Source organism: Anticarsia gemmatalis, chromosome 1 (assembly GCF_050436995.1).
Source record: "Anticarsia gemmatalis isolate Benzon Research Colony breed Stoneville strain chromosome 1, ilAntGemm2 primary, whole genome shotgun sequence".
NCBI lineage: Eukaryota > Metazoa > Arthropoda > Insecta > Lepidoptera > Erebidae > Anticarsia > Anticarsia gemmatalis.
This window is the reverse complement of record NC_134745.1, coordinates 2,960,929-2,978,142: the sequence shown is the minus strand read 5'-3', so window position 1 is coordinate 2,978,142 and position 17,214 is coordinate 2,960,929. Positions and strand designations below refer to the sequence as shown.

The following is a 17,214-nucleotide window of genomic DNA, read 5'->3' as shown; positions in this document are numbered from 1 at the left end:
TTTTGATTATTAAAATACGAATCTTCATAAGCATTAATTTCACACTATTTTCATCAACAGATTCTTTCAGTGCACCTTTTTCACATTTATGGTAACAAAAAAAAACATTTCGGACCTTTTCGTTTATCACATAGTAAGAAAAGAACACACATAAGTATCTTAGACATTTTCCCAGTTTCAGGGAAAAACAACTGCTATATGTATATTGGAAATGACTATATTATTAGAGGTATGTACAGAATCAACAGCGACACGAATTTGCCAGTACAATGTTCTTAAATAAATAAGTCATTCGCTATGACTTTGACAACCTAATTTGTTCTGACACAGACATACTTATCAACTATTTGTTGCTTGTAAAAAAACGAACAAAAGCCTTCACAAAACGTAAACAAAAAGTTTGACGAGTTACGAAACTAATTATAGATGTTTATTACGTTGCCTTGGGCTCCCACCAAACCTACTGACACATACTCATGGCAACCATCGCGTGATGGTATGGCGTATGGTGCAATAGATAATGAGATAAAATTTAAATAAATACTATAAATAGATATAAAAAAACAGGTCACTTTTGTATCTCATAATAGTAGTTTTAACTAACCGTTGACATTTTTGTACTTCAGCCGATTCTCTTCTACCTTTTTCTTTCTATACTTAACGTAACTTCGACCTAGCAAATCACGCCAAAAAATTGCTCTGGAACATCCATAAAAATGATTTTTATCTCATTCTGAGGTCTGAGAAGAAACTAATTTTAGAATCCTCTCTCTTTTTCATCTTTTACAACACCGTACGTCAATTTTGAGTTTAGGCGTAGCTGTGATTTTCAGGTTACAGTTAATAAATACAGTTTGCCAGTTAAACTGTTAAACCCTACATAAGCAAGCCACGAAAAAACTCTTATATTAAGATTATTTGTGTCCCAAATCCGGTTGAACTTTGAAACTTTAAACCACACTGCACTAACGTCTAAGCAATTACCGTTGTCGTAGGAGTGAACATTAGTCTTGTACCATCAATCAACGATGTACGGGATTACAAATCATCCGGTCTTAGCCCTTCACTTGCAGCGGGCAGATGAAAAGGTCTCACTAAGTACACCTTTAATGGCTATAAAATGATTACGCTGTCACTGATTGAAAATTAGCTTACTCTGCCAACTTGTCTCCAAAGTGAATTTTGGTTTACTTAATACACGTACTCTATTAAACTCTACGCATTTAAATAACTGTTCACAGATAAAAAATACCTATATCGAAAAAAATCGAATAAAAAAATAAAAAATATCGAAGCTTCATTTAATTGCTAAGTTAGTTCACAATCCTGTTTTATAAGTTAGTTTTGGCCTACACATATCACAAATCAGCCAATAGTATCTAAAAATGACATGATTCAGGTTTCCTACTTTATAGTCGTAATTTAAGAACGTTGCAATGGAAAATTTAATCTGACAAGGTTTATGCGCCCCACATACAAGATGGCTGACCGCTTCCGAGTTTCGTCACACCTGTTTATTAATGCATTAGACAAGTTGTTAAATCATATTTAGGGTAGAGGGCCTTGAACTTCTTGTTATGTTTACTGTTAACGTATAGTCTTAAGTTTTTTCAAAGCAGATTCAGAGCTACAGCTCGCATCGCTCTTACCCTGAAATGTACGCAGTTTTAGGACGACGAGCTTTTAGTTCGTTCAATATAAATGATGACCCGCGTAACTTCGCTTGCGTCACAAAAGAGAGAATGGGTCAAAATTTTCCCCGTTTTTGTAACAATTCTTACTGGTTCTCTGCTCCTATTGGTCGTAGCGTGATAAAATATAGCCTATAGCCTTCCTCGATAAATGGGCTATTTAACAAAGATTTTTTGAAATCGGACCAGTAGCTCCTGAGATAAGCGCGTTCAAACAAACAAACTCTTAAGCTTTATAATATTAGTATAGATTAACCCCCGGTTTCTGAGAACATTTAGCAGTAGTTTATCTATTCAAAATGTGCTTAATGTGGAAAATACTGTTAAAATCTTCTGATATGTATATGACTCTCTCGGCTCACTCGACTCGGCTGCTGATTGATACTCATTCATTGCCAGCAGTTTTGTGATGATTGAAAATGACGAAGCAAATTTTAAAGGCACGATAGTAGCAACCCGCGTTAACAAAATCTTGTTGAATGTCAAACTGTACGCGAAATAAAGAACTTAGTGTTCTACATTTAGCACAACTTAATTGAACACTCATAAATTGATTGATTTAAAGCAGACACAATATCCTTACAATGTTGATAACCTACTCGAAGAACTCGAAAACTACTCGAACTCTAGTCTGATAAATTTCTATTAAAAAGTTAAACTTATTAGGAATCACCCGCTGTGAATATGACAGACAGACACACTTATTATTATTTAAATAGCTGCAGTGTACATAAAAGCTATAAATATATGCATTTTAGGTATAATAAAACAAGAACTTATAGGTTTTCAGAGTTTATAAGGCATTCACCTAAAAAGATAATGTCATAATGTCATCATCTCGCCGTAGAAATAGAATATTTTACTTTTGTGAAAGAATTTTGTGCGTGTAGTTCACTAATATTATTTGAACTTATTCTAGAAGCTTTTTTAATAAAGTAGTTGATATAATTTACACAAAAGTTATTATTAGCTAATGAGTGATATTTAAGTAGTTATGGAAAGTGCTTAAAAAAGTTGCATTGTGAAATAATTGTGTCGAAACCCTGTCAGGTGACTGTACACTCAGTAAACGGTGTAACTGAAGAAATATAAAAGTTTTAAAAGTGCGGAATTCACTTGTGCCGTCATGGCGTCACCAGCAAATTACTGCAAACTATTATCAAACTAGATCTACTAAGCACACTTTGACATGACAGTGTGGCTATTTACGGAATATAAGATATGTTTTAAGATTTTAGATATTTCTAGATTATTTTAAAATAGATATTTTATGATATAGGACACGATTCGTATTGTTATTTGAAGTTGGCTTCATCATTTTGGACCGACCTTTTAAAAATAGCTTATCTTCAATCAGAACAATCTCACGATTACGTTTATAAAACTACTTATTAATTGCTCGTATTTGATTACTGTGATAAAAAATACACATTTGATTAATTGTAATCTCAATAGATCTTTTAAATAGAATAAATATTATGTTACGATAGCGATCTAATTCTATGTTTGTAATTAAATAAATAAACGGCTTATTTAATTTTGTAAGGACGTGACAATTTTTTGTGTAATTATATTGAGAATTATACGCAATGTGAGTATAAAATGATGTACGGCGTATTTACATGTAATCTGTTAGTATTATGCTCTTTCATATCTCACAGGTCAGCTTCCCGAGTAAGTAAACATTGTGCACAATTTAAATATTCGCATCATATAGCAAAATAGCATTCTCCACGCAAAAGCAAGCCGTTTTAAATCGAAATAAAAAAATTAAACTCGTCTAAAACTGGAAAAGAAGAATAAAATTAAGATTACTTTGTTAGAGGGCGAATATTTTAATGGCGGACAAATAAGCGGGTGTTCACGTAAACTTTTTATCGTCATTATGTGCATAATGATAATGGTATTTACTGTGGTTTGTTCATTTCACTGTCTCCATAATTGTTTGAATAATTCGTGAGTGCGGGCTCCTTCGATGTACTAGTGGTGTTTACGTGAGTCTGTGTGTTTTCACAATGGAATTAGATGAGGTAAGTTGCAAAATCTACATTTTTTAAGTGCATTTTGACGTGAAGTTTTTAGTTATATTTTCATTTAGATTTATTTTAATTAACTCCTAGGTCCTTTGCCTGAATAAGCTTTATTTTTGCGTGGATTTTGCGTTAATAATAATACAAATGATTGTGCTACATTTCTCAAATCTTAAAGTCGTCTAAAAAGGCCTTGTTTGACTTGTTGGCATTCCAAATGTCCGAGGTAACCTCGGGACTACAGAGTCCCGGAATCTATATTTTATTTGTACCTCAGCGAAGTACAAATAAAACATACAAATGAAATTTTAAAATCGTATTTAAATTACTTTAAACATGCAAATTGCTGCGGAATTGAACGTATCAGACGCATAATTCGAGAGTAAACTTTGAAACAAAGTAACACATTTGATTAGAAGTGACTAAACAAGTGATACTATTGTTTTAGCAGAAAATATACCCGGTTGATGATCAACAAGAGTTTGTGGACAACGATGTAGTGATCAATGTCAAGGACCTGACTGTTTGGACACCAGAAGAAAAGTCCTGGTGGAGACGGAAACCAACCAAATATAAAACTGTGATTGTTGATAATGGTAAGACTAACTTCGTTATTTAAATTTTATGCTTAAAAGTTAGTAATTTCGTTAGAGACTAACTTCTTTGTTGACTCCTGATTACAGAAGTTACATCCTTTTGTTAAGTGTTGAATAGTTTATCTGTATAATTATAATATTATAGTTTAAATGCCTAAATATTTTTACCCAAATTGCCTGTTTCTTTATAGACAGTGAATGAAGCAAAAAAGTTTGTAGGGATTGTAGCAAGTGGCGTTCTTCGGTCTCTGCTTACCCCTACGGGAAGAAGCCTTGATTTGAATGTAAAACTTGCAGAAATATTTCCTATTTTATGTTTTATATTTGTTTCTGATTGTTTGAATGTGTTTGTAGTTACAGGATGTATAAGAAGAAATGAGTTTGCAGCTATCATCGGACCAAGGTAAATATTTTCATGAATAAAAGTTCACTGAACTCTGATTACGTTTCATAATTTTTACGCAATTATTATACATACAGTGTTTGGCGCATGTTAGTTTTGGTTTTGACTATGGTTCAATATTTTATTTGCAATTAATTTGGTTAATTCAGAAGATAGGGTAATTTAATATAGTCCGATAAGACATCCGTGATCATACTATGTTATAATCATAGCTATTATGTTTTAATCACAGTGCATATATTAGATTAATTAAAATATTGTGCAACAATAATAAAAAGTAAAGTAAATTCTGCATAACCTTTCCAATTACAACTGTCCTTACTTAAATAATTCAATTCAGACATTATCAGGCAGTGATATAATTTTTTACTATCACCTTAATTGCCAACAGTTGTCTTTTTCTCGTAAAGCGTCTATTAATTAATTACTTGTGCATGAATCTTTTTCATTAATAAATCATATTTAATGTCAACACACATGATTTATTATTGAAATTATCTTTTTCAATTAATCGAAAAGGTTGCCTGCAAATGGAATAAGGTAACTTTTGAATATACTTTTGAACTTTTGAAACAAATGGCTATGTTTTAGGTTATTTATATATCTATTTTAATTGAAATATTTAGTTATTTAGAGATATTTACTATCATGAACCGACTCATTAATCTCGACGCCAGCTTCTTGTGCGAGTTGTTTTACGGAGAAAATATGTATATCACTATCTCCAAATTTCCACGAAACCACCCCGATTTACGTTGCCTTTTCAATATTGCATAGTAAATTATCAGGTCGGGGAAAAAGTCTTTTCGCATTATAGTATGTATAACTTGTAATTAAATCTTTTCTCTAGACAAAAAGCTCGATATTTGGGTACCTCACGAGCTCACATATCTACTCATATCTACATACTATGATGCGAAAAGACTTTTATACCCGACCTAATATATTATAAATTTTATAAAAAAATAAATTTAACCCATTACTGTCCCACTGCTGGGCAAGGGTCTCCTCCTGTAATGAGGGAGGGGTTAGGCCTTAAGTCCACCACGCTGGCCAAGTGCGGGTTGGGGACTTTGCATGCCCTCAATAAATGTATTATACAAATTTTTAGGCATGCAAGGTTTCCTCACGATGTTTTCCTTCACCGTTGGAGCATGTGATAATTATTTCTAATACACACATAACTTCGAAAAGTCATTGGTGTGTTGCCTCGGATTCGAACCTGCGACCACTGGCGTGGGAGGTGTCAACTTATACCACTCGGCTATCACTGTAATATATTAGTTAACTTTAATTAAACAGTCATATTTTTTCAGTGGAGCGGGCAAAACCACGTTCCTAGTATCTTTGGCGGGAAAATGCACGCTACCATCATCAGGCCTCGTGACCTTGGGCAAGACAAATGTCAAGGAGTGCCCCGGAGCCATCGAGATAGTCCCTCAGCACGAAGTCTTTGTGAACAGTCTGAGCGTCATGGAACATTTGGTCTTCATGGTCAGTGTAACTTTATGGAGTCAAGTTTATGAGTTTTTCCGGGTGTAAATGTTAGTAGGTCTTTGAGTAAATATCGTAGGAACTTTAATTTGTAGGGCATGTATTTTGATTGATAGTTAATGTATTTTGCAATTTTGAAAAGGGACGTCTGTTACGACTTTGTAATGTAATTTGTATCTTTTACAAAATTAGATACTTATTTTGATAATCTCCAGTAGTGTGAAAACAAGTCTAAAATTTAAGGCTATAGGTGAGTGGTATTTATATAGCGTTTTTTCATTTACGTGTATATTTACAAATACTAAGTATATCATTAAATAACTCATTGATTGTAGGATTATCTGGATTCTATAAAGATCATTAACGTAAGTTTTTGATAAGAATATGTTACAGGGGAATTCCCAATCACGCATCCTCGTGTCAATCAGTTTTGTTTATCAAGCTTAGAAAGTTCAAAAGTGATGTTTAGGAGAGATTAAATAAAATAATGATAATAATTCCAAGAAAACTAAGAGGCAATTAAATAATACTAAGATTGAAGAAACTGGATTTACCCGAATTATTCTAATTCTGTGCTTTATGATACGAATATAATAATTTATAACATACTAGCTTCTGTTCAGCCAAATTGCGATTAATTTTTGGAATAAAAAGCATCTTATAATATGTCAATCCAAGCCATAAAGCCTGTAAGTTGTTTTTACCTGGAGCCCAATTCCGTATAGTCTGATCTGTCGAGTTTTGATAGTATGACATTAAAAATGTGCTGCCAAAATAGTTCTTAAGGAGTCCGGTAGAGGCGCTAAACAGATTTTCGTGTAAAAGGAGATTGGCAGATTTCGTACAGCTTAAAGTTTGTGTTGTTTCGTAACAGAATTTGTACCACTTATTAAGGGGGCTAAGTCACTTATTTTTATTTGGGAGTATTATTTTTAGAAGTCCGGATTAATTAGAAAGTATTTGTTTATTTAAATAATAATTTTTGGTCCATGGCTTATATTTGTTGACAACTAAAGAAAAAGAAAATCTCATGAGACGTCACTTTTCGTCTGACGTCTACGCATCCGCCAATTTGCTGTTGTTTTGAATTGTGGTTTTGACAGCATCTGAGCAATTTAGCGAACTATCGGGGCTTCTTAAAATGGACATAACTTTTATCTCCCAACTTTTAAAAATATAAGAATTTTAAAATAAGCTTGTTTATCATATTAGCTATCAATTAAAACAAAAAGTAAACCTAAACATGACATTTTATAAGCTGTACGAATTCTTCATACAAACCTGCCGTTCGCCTTTATCGATAGCTAGCCAGTTGTCGGTAGTCGATAGTAGTAGAGAATCGAGCTACTGAAAGAGCAGCAAAGGTACATTGATCCTCATAAACTTTCGCTTTATTAAGCTAAGAAACGGTGAATGTTATGATGAGATAAACCAATGTATATTAATGTTTTAGACAGAAATGAAACTGGGCAGCTGCAAGGACCCTCACAATAAGAGCATGTTGAACGCTCTGATCAAGGAATTAAAGCTGAAGGCACATGTAGACACGCCTATTGGTGCTCTGTCAGGTGGTGAGAAGAGATTACTGTCATTGGCTACCTCGGTAAGTAGCCTTACTAAAAAATATAATATTAAGTACGACTTGATGAGAAAAAATATACATCAACAAAACAACAAATAAAATTTTGTAAAACGAAACAGGAATGACTATTCATTTATCATTTTGCCTTAGAACTGCAGAATTGTATAAATTTGTTTGGGATTTTAAAATAACTTTTCAGAGTAGGTCGAAATTTTCATCATATCATCATATTTTTTTTATCGATTTTTTACAAAAGCGAGACATTTTGTTTACCAATGTATGATTAGACTAATTGGTGGCAGAGTTATGCTAGCTAGCATTTTCAAGAGAGGATGATAATGAGGAAAATTAGGGGAACGCCCTGATGATGAAGAGGAGACCTTTTTCTTTAATTTGCTACCTAAATGTAGTACTAAATAAAAAAAGTCATTTTAACAAAACAAAATCTTTGTCAATAAAAATACCTGACGATACACAAAGTAATTTGACCCACTGCTCTGAGACAACGTCCGATTTGACTACTTATCGACCCTCTTATATTTACATTTACTATTCAAGATTGACAGATAACAGTTATCTTATCTGATGCCATTATACAATAAAGGATACAGCAAATGTCAAACTAGGAATAGATACAGAACCTGTGTTTTATCGTGTGAATGGATATCATTTTTCCGTATTCCAATATTTGATAGGACATGTTTGATAAGAGTCTAGATTACCAACTCTAGATGCTAAGATGTCTAATCGCTTTATTATTCTTATTAATGGGCAATTTGATTGGGTTTCCTTGAATGGAGATTTATGTTTTCTTTAATAGTTTTAAGATCATATCTGTTATATGTTTAGAACGAAAAACAACTAGTCAAGCAACAGATGTTTTGTCAATTTTATTAAACAACCATTTCATTGAGAGAAATATAATTCGTCGACAAAATTGGGCGAATAGAGACATTCATTTACACTATGTCTAATTGTCTTATTGCTCCCCAAAATGATACCCTTACTGATTTATGCAATTATTAGCATGGTGACTTATATCTTTAACATCGTTATCCTCCGCCATTGTTGATTCTTATCTGTTGTCTACATTTAACTTAGAAAAGCCCAAAGACCAATCTCCTTGGAGTACCGCAAACCGTCTGAATGCATCATCACTAACTAGGTTTATCAATACTTCCAGTAACCTAACTATCTTTCTTACAGCTTCTATCAGATCCTCAAATTCTAATCTGTGACGAGCCAACCACAGGCTTGGACAGTTACAACGCGCTCCTTGTCATAGGAGTTCTCAAGAAACTATCACTCAATGGCAAAGTGGTTATCTGTTCTGTACATCAGCCGTCCTGCGATTTGTTCAAGGAGTTTAGTAGCATAATATTGATGGCTGATGGCAGGTTACTGTTCCATGGGACTAAGGAAGAGTGCAAGGATGTTTTTGAAAGGTATGTAAATAATTCCGCCAGTTTTTTGAGAGATTTATTTGTTAGTGTTTGTGCCCGTACTGGAACACAAAACACACTAATTTTCCGTTTTAATACCCTTTAAAACAAGTAATGTAATGTGCTGTACTTTTGATATCAAACGTGGAAATAATACCTTCTACAGCAAGTTTAAAGTATTTTAAGACTGTAAGACATCAAAAGTAAGAATTAAAAAAATACGGCTGACACAGAAAAAATATTAATTCTTACCAATTAATAAAAAAAACAGTAACCAAATGCTTAAAAATATCAATATTCTCATCCTGTTTGTTCCTCTTAACACCACTTAACAACTGCAAAGTGACTATAAAGTTCACGACGATCTTAATCATGAATGAGAGATATTCATCGATTCCTCGAACTCAGTCAAATGAATGATCGCAGGAAGTGAAGACCATTTGCGAGATAACTTGATATAAATAGATTGGTTTTATTACTTTATGGTGCCTTTGTAACAGAATATACCAAAATTGTTTTTAAGGTAATAAATATTTTTTACAAAGATTTGACTGCCTCTGTGCCGCGGTCGGTAGAGTATCCCACTGCTGATTATGAGGTCTAGGGTTTGAATCCTGGGTCAGGCAAAGAACTATAAGAATATTTTCTATTAGCCCGGTGTTTGGTACTATGCACGGTATATAGCAATAACCCCGCCCCCTATTACATGGGACTAAGAAAATGAATGGCTAAAAGAGGATATATTTCGTACACATCTACCAATACCTTCGGATATAACAAGCGTGATTGTATCAACTATAAAGTACCTAATACATACACAATGTATGTATTACTTTATAGTTAATACAAAAAGTTACTAAAGCATTAATTGCTTCTATGGCCGTAACTATCAAATAAATTTTATTAACATCGGTTATGGTGTCAAAAAAACCGATTCGTGAATAAGGCCCCGTAGTTCATAAATCTTATTGCTTTTGTTGTCATGTCTAATAGAGATTAGAGGTATTTAAAATACTATAAAATGGTAGGCTGTGAGATTTATTGATAGTCGTTTTGGAAGGTAGAATCGTGGCCTTGATTGAGACTGAAATGATTTAAATAACGAGGCATACATAAATAATGTTTGCTACCGATGATCCATATTTGTATAGGAAATGTTATTCTTGTATTCTCGACTGCCAGTATTTTATTCCCAGGTCGGATGTATTTTGAATTTTTGTCAAAGATTGGTGCTTGCATTTTCGGAATAAAGTGGCAATAAAAAACTATATTCTTCAATAGCAGTTAGCTTAAATAATGTGATAATAAATAGGTATTACCATCAACAATAAATTAATCTCTAAAACCATGAAGATTTTTATTCAATTTCCTATAACAATGCGAGATAAAACATATGTTTTTGAATAAATTATGTCATTAAATTGCTGCTATAAATTGTCTAGATTAAATATTCATCATATTCAACTGCATTAGATTTCACTTATCGCTAAAAGATACGATATTATTGATGACTAAACTAATTAAAGCGAAGTTTAACATGTTCCCACGAAACAAGGAACTAGTCACAACCAGTAGGTCGGTATATTTTGCACTCTGTGCAATAAAACGCCAAAAATTCAAATTATTTTGTACATAAATCGAGCTTTATTATGAAGTCGTGTTCAAATATGGTGTTGTAGTCGTTTAAAATAGGATATATGTGTAATAAAGTTAGATTATCGTAAATATTGAAGTTATATAGAGACATAAAGTAAATATGTAAATTAACATCAAAAATATCAGAGCATATACTTTAACAGAATGATTTTAAGCTTTTTAAGTCTGGCGAAGCGCTTGAAGTTAACTATCTACAATTGTTTTAAACTGTTAAAAGAAGATTTGCCTGGCTCTATCTTTTGTAAACTACTAATCAATTCTTGAATAGTGATTCTGAAAATCACAAAATATTGGACCCAATTTTGCAACTTTACGTTACTTATAGAACTTGAATTTAGTGTTAAATTTTACTACGTAATTGTAAATTAATATGACACTATCTTCGCATTTTTCTAAAACGCCTTTTTTTCTACAGCATAGACCTCCATTGTCCACTAAACTACAATCCAGCCGAGTTCTACATCAGGGCGGTATCAAACTCCAGTAATAATATAAGTAAACTGGTAGAACTATCTGAGAACCGGTTAGAGACGTGTGACGGAGTTATTCCGGAACGAATCCATCGTAAAACGTGAGTATAAAACCTAGTTTATGAGTTTGAAGTGTTGGTTTATGGCTTTAGATATTTTAACTTGTTATAAACTTAGTTTGAGGAGCTGAAAGGCACTCCAGGCTGAGCTTCTCGCAACTAGAGTGTCAACTTTGGTACATTTTTTCGTTGGAATGATGGGTTAGACTCAACCAACCTATCTTAAAGAGAGAGTCTAACGCATTATTTAAATTAATTTTAGCTTGGTAAATTAACACTGCTTTGTATGACATTTGAAGTTATTAGGCACAGATGACATTTTAGTAATGGGTTTCTAGAAAAGACTCTGGATAATAATGGCAACAAATTGAGCATTTTCATTTTTATGTTCTAGCTAAAAGTTTTTTTAGAAATCTTCTATAATACTTTAGCTCTACTATATGTACATTAAGCAACCTAAAACACAAAGAATGGCTAAATATAACCCATACATACCTAAATCTCCAATCCCTTCTATAAAATAGCAACAAACTTAATACAAAAATTCGGTGAATCATGATATGTATGTTTTCGCTTCTATCTGCATTCAATATGTAAGTCAAATCATGTCAAAATCTAAACCTAGGTAGTATCTAAAGCCTTAACTAAATAAACTAGCGTAATATCACAATGTTTCATACATTTGTCGTGTTAAATTCGCGTGTGAGTAAACGTGACCGGCCCACAGTTTGTTATTCTCGAGAGAAACTTTTTATACGCTTCAAGGTAAATCTGGGAAGCGAATAAGGAATGTGATTCGGCCATAAATGTTTATGAATAGTTTGGAATATGCAAAGAGATGTCTCTCATGATAAGTTCGTACTAATATTATAAATGCGATAGTAGTCTGTCTGCTATGCTTTCAATGCTAGATATACAACTAGGTTTAGTTAATTTATGTAAAATACTAAACGGTGGAAGTTTGCTTAGAAATGAACCTAAACGTACATGTAATTCTATAAGGGCTTAATTTATTTCTTGACTAAAGTAAGTCGATAATTGTCCATAACGTTACAATTCTTATATCTCATGACTATTGTTTAAAATAGATAGATTTAGCTACTTGCCTATTAAAAAATCTTATAAATCAACATCGATGTCAAAATCATTTAGTAAACCAATATAAATGTATCGAAGGATTCAAAACAAATTATTATAATATTTAATTTTGATTTAGTGTCGTGATACTAGAGTGGAGATCACGTTTGCAAAATAAAATATTGTCACGCAACGGAATGCATAAACTGCCAAATGTATTTGATATTATAATCAATTTTATATTTTACATAATTTTATATTTTATTTGAAGAATTTATAGCACTTAATATTAAAATGAGTCTACTGAGTGCAATATAGCTTCGTCCGCGACTTCAACTCAGCAACTCTCAAATCACTTACAAGACAGTCTAGCTTACATCGGTAAAGGGTTCAGTTGTTTTAAAATTATCCCTTAACGAATAGGCATAGTTTTGCTCTGAAATGTACTCGTAGGTTTACCTGCCCGAGAAATAATCTGCGTGGAAAAGATTCCTTTTTCAATGTATGCTTTAATCTGAGACAGAAACACTCTGTATGCGTGAACCACTTATATGTTTACAGGCAACACACATCCAAAGAAATTTTCTGATAAATAATACAAATTAGAATATTAGTAGATATTGTTATAAATAAATATGATGATTGTAAAATTTTTGCAATAGGTCACAGAGGAACTGGTTCAAACAGGTGCATTTATTACTATGGAGGCTCTCGCTCACGTTGAAGAGGGATATCCGGGATCAAATCATACAACTATGCATATCAGTGGTAAGTCTCAAAGCCTTCCAAGGCTTGCTACACACATATTAGGTGCAGCACGTTTACTTCGGCAATATTTATCAAACAACAAAACCGCCTAAACTCACTTGTTCGGCTCATGCATAGCGGGTTCATCTACATATATTCGGTTTTGCCTTCCGGCTTGGCCGATTCATGCTGAAGGGAATATGTGTTTAGGAAGCTTTACTCTCAACCCTTCAGATTTCTACTCTTCCAGTGTTTACACAACATAGGCACAAATATACAGACTCCATAAAGGAGTGTAGAACCTATTTCATCTTAAAATGCTTACCAAAGAAGAAGGGCGACAAATATAGATGTCTTCGTCAATCGCACTCTTCTTTTATGTTTTACTCGTTTTATGTTTTACCGTCTTTTTCTAAATATATTTTTCTCTACAGATAGTTACTGCTATGGTTCTTGGAGTAGCTTACGCAGGTACAACAGGCACCACACAGCGCGGGGTCGATGATACACGAGGTCTGCTCTGGCTGATCACCAGTGAAGTGGCGTTTGGTGTGTCGTATCGAGCGCTGTACGCGTTCGAATATGAACTGCCGCTGTTTAAACGAGAAGTTGGCATGTATAGGTGTTCAGCCTATTTTGTGTCAAGGTTTTTAAGCTTTGTAAGAACCTTTTTTTTCTATTTTTAGTGTTAAGGATACTTACTAAGTCACTAGACTCTCCGAATAACCAGCTCTCCTATTATATTTGGGCGAAACATTATTTTTAATCTTTCCAATTTTTCCAAAATTTACATTCCGTCATACTTTTTTTACCACATTGCATTCCTGTTTGCTGTTTAGTATAATTTAATAAGCTAAATAAGCTTTTGGAATGTTGTGTTAAAAAGGAATGCAAGCAACAACTATCCTAAACATCAATAGAAAATTCCTTAGCTACGTAGATTACTAAAAACAGATACTCAAAGATTTCAAACACTTTAACCTACTTTAACAACAAATAAAGAATTGGAATATCTTCCACATAACTCTTTCTTAAGTACAAATTTCCAACAGATTCCCCGGTGCATACTGTGGCCGATCACTCTAGTCTCTTTGACCACGATAGCGGTGGACTTGCCCAACCACGTGATAACTGCGATGGAGTTCATCGTAGCTTTGACGCTCAGCGCTGTGCCTGCCGTAGCCTATGGTAAGTGGAAAAGACCGACAACGTCTTTGTTAGATCATTTGACTAAATTGCTGGATAGTCCATTGAAATGTTACAATTTGAGGGCCGAATATTGCATTTCTTAGAGGACGCAATTTTATTTTTGGAACGTGTAGGGGGGGTCAATAGAAGCTTAACTTGAAGTTTGTGGGGTTGCCACTCTTGTCCCCCGGCCGCCATCTTGGAAAACACTTTTTTCGCTATATCTCAGAAACTATGCGTTTTACAATAAAATTGTAAAAGCATAATTTGTAGCAAATTATTTTGCCTACAAATATGTAAAACAACTTTTTGCCCTAAATTAACAATTAAAGAAGTTATAAGCAAAAAAGTGATTTTATTTTTACAAAAATTTTCTTTCCGAATCCGGTCTACTTCGGAGCGCTGTTACTGAGTTTCTAATTAATGAAGGTGAAAAAAATTATAGGGATAAATTCTCCTCGAAAAATACTCTACAAGATTGGTCTGAGGTAATTTTTTAATATTTATACATATTAGCTTAGCCTTTTTTCTAAACTATGTTGAAGTCGGTTTCCAGTCTCACCAGATGCAGCTGAATATCAGTGTTTTACGTGGAGCGACAGCCTATCTGACCTCCACAACCCAGTTATCTGGGATTTAAAACGATACCCGCCGTTAAGACTGGTTGTCAGACTTTCAAGCTTCTGACTACTGTTAACGACTGTCAAAGATCTTCGAAAATGACAGCCGGGACCCACAATTTAACGTGCCTTCGTGCGAAAAAAGTGTTTTCCAAGATGGCGGCCGGGGGACAAGAGTGGCAACCCCACAAACTTCAAGTTAAGCTTCTATTGACCCCCCCTACATGTTCCAAAAATAAAATTGCGTCCTCTAAGAAATGTAAAACTTATGTAACATTTCAATGGACTAGGATAGTGGATACCAATTTCTTCTCTCAAGATATATAAATGGGTAAAGATACTTTTGTTTCTCATTAATAAGTTTCGTGAATTGTCCATATAGTGGACATTCGATCAAAGACGCTGCAAGACATTTAAAAGTATTAAAAATTCTCACCAATAAATCTATTGCAAGCGGAAAGATAAACATTAAATTGTCTGAAAACATCGTCATATGTGAAGAACAAAATACCATAAAATATGGCGACTTTTTACTAATTTAGCCTAACGGTTTTCCCAACCCACTCGACACAGCCCAGCTAGGAAGCCTTCGGTCCACATATTCTACCCGAATATATTATCTATACTCTCATTTTTTTTATGTTTTATTCCCTTAAGGTCTCGGCATGGCAGCCCTCTTCACGTCAACAGGCATCATGGGCGACGTGATGCCGTGCGCAGACTTGCCACTGTTCCTGATGTCCGGAGCCTTCCTCCGTATCTCCTCGCTCCCCACCTGGATGTACCCAGTGAAGTACCTGTCACACTTCTACTACGCATTGGAAGCTGTTAGCAATATTTATTGGAAACAGATTGATCATATTGGTAAGTGCAGAGAAACAAATTATGATTTCTTTTTATAGGTACATCGTTTCGTGTGTGGATAGACTTTACCGAAATTCCTAGAAGTGAAGTTTATCAGAAGAGATAAAAATCACAGGTATTGTGCAGACAACAGTAAACAGTTGTTCTTACTGGCGACTTAAATTTCTAAACGAATCAGGGAGGCATGGGTGTCTTTAAAGACGTTTTTATAACTACATAGGAATAAGTACTACTACTAATCGGGCAATAAAACGATAACATTACCTAATGCCACGAATTCTAAAAACACGGACGGATTTCCAAAAAATACAACTTTACCTGAGAGTAGATTAAAGTATAGGTATTCAGGTATAATAAAAATAAAAAGTTTAAGGTTCAGATGTCAAGGCCTGTGAACCTGGGCGTGAACATCAAAATTATAATTTGAAATTCCAGATTTCGAGAACTTAGCAAATTAGTCATAATTTGTGATCTAATATTTTGATTATGTTGACCAGTTTAGTGGTATTTTAATAGTATAAAACTATAAAGCAAGAATGTGATACTGCGATCGTTAGTTTTGATAGAACTGACCTTAAAGAGCTTCCGAGTATATTGTAAGATTGATGATCATCATCATGCTTGAACATCGAAATTATTTTATAGTTACAAAGAAAAATATAACGTGGGAGGTAAACGATATAGTATAAAAAGTTCTGTGTTATGTTATAATTGAAAAAATTACAATATTATTTAAGAGCATAAACTTTAAGTCCTTCAACGACTTATATTGTTACATTTTTAAATAGGTGACATCAAAATCGATAATTTATTATGGACTAGGCTTTTCGTGGATGGTAGTTTCGCCAAAATACATACCAATTAAACTTGAGTTGCTATAAAGAACGATACCACTTTTTAACATAGCTTTTGTTACTCGCATTTTCAAGCCGCAAAGTTCATCTAAGAAACTGACCAATAAAATAAAAATGTGGGTACTTGTGTTTTTTTTCAGATTGCCCAGCAAATATAACAATGACGTGTGTCAAAGATGGATCAGCAGTGTTGTTAGGTAACGGGTATTCAGAAGACTTCATTCTACAAGATTTATTGGGATTCTTATTTGTGACAGTGTTCTGGAGTCTGCTTGGTTACTTCGGACTGAAGAGGGAGGAGAGGAAGGGTTATGCCTATTAGAATTAAGTTTTATAGTTAAGAGGATTTTATATTTATTAAATATTTTATTATTGGAAATATCGTTTTATTTCACTTTTCCAATGGCAAAATAAGGTCCTGTTTGGTTATTACTAAAAGCT

General features: G+C 33.6%; 1 protein-coding gene across 2 annotated transcripts; it reads left to right on the top strand.

Moving 5' to 3' along the window:
- The first annotated feature begins 3,351 nt into the window (after positions 1–3,351).
- On the top strand, positions 3,352–17,146 carry LOC142987246 (protein white-like). Of its 2 annotated transcripts, none has more exons than XM_076136009.1 (12): positions 3,352–3,721; positions 4,173–4,317; positions 4,672–4,720; positions 6,037–6,214; positions 7,668–7,817; positions 9,003–9,241; positions 11,310–11,465; positions 13,163–13,268; positions 13,682–13,906; positions 14,300–14,435; positions 15,713–15,919; positions 16,914–17,146. In XM_076136009.1, the coding sequence occupies exons 1-12, from the start codon at positions 3,707–3,709 to the stop codon at positions 17,093–17,095; spliced, it is 1,788 nt and encodes a 595-aa protein (XP_075992124.1). In that variant the 5' UTR covers positions 3,352–3,706; the 3' UTR covers positions 17,096–17,146. The 2 variants fall into 2 exon arrangements, with proteins under 2 accessions (XP_075992124.1, XP_075992040.1); XM_076135925.1 differs by having other exon boundaries at positions 4,170–4,317.
- Positions 17,147–17,214: the final 68 nt, after the last annotated feature.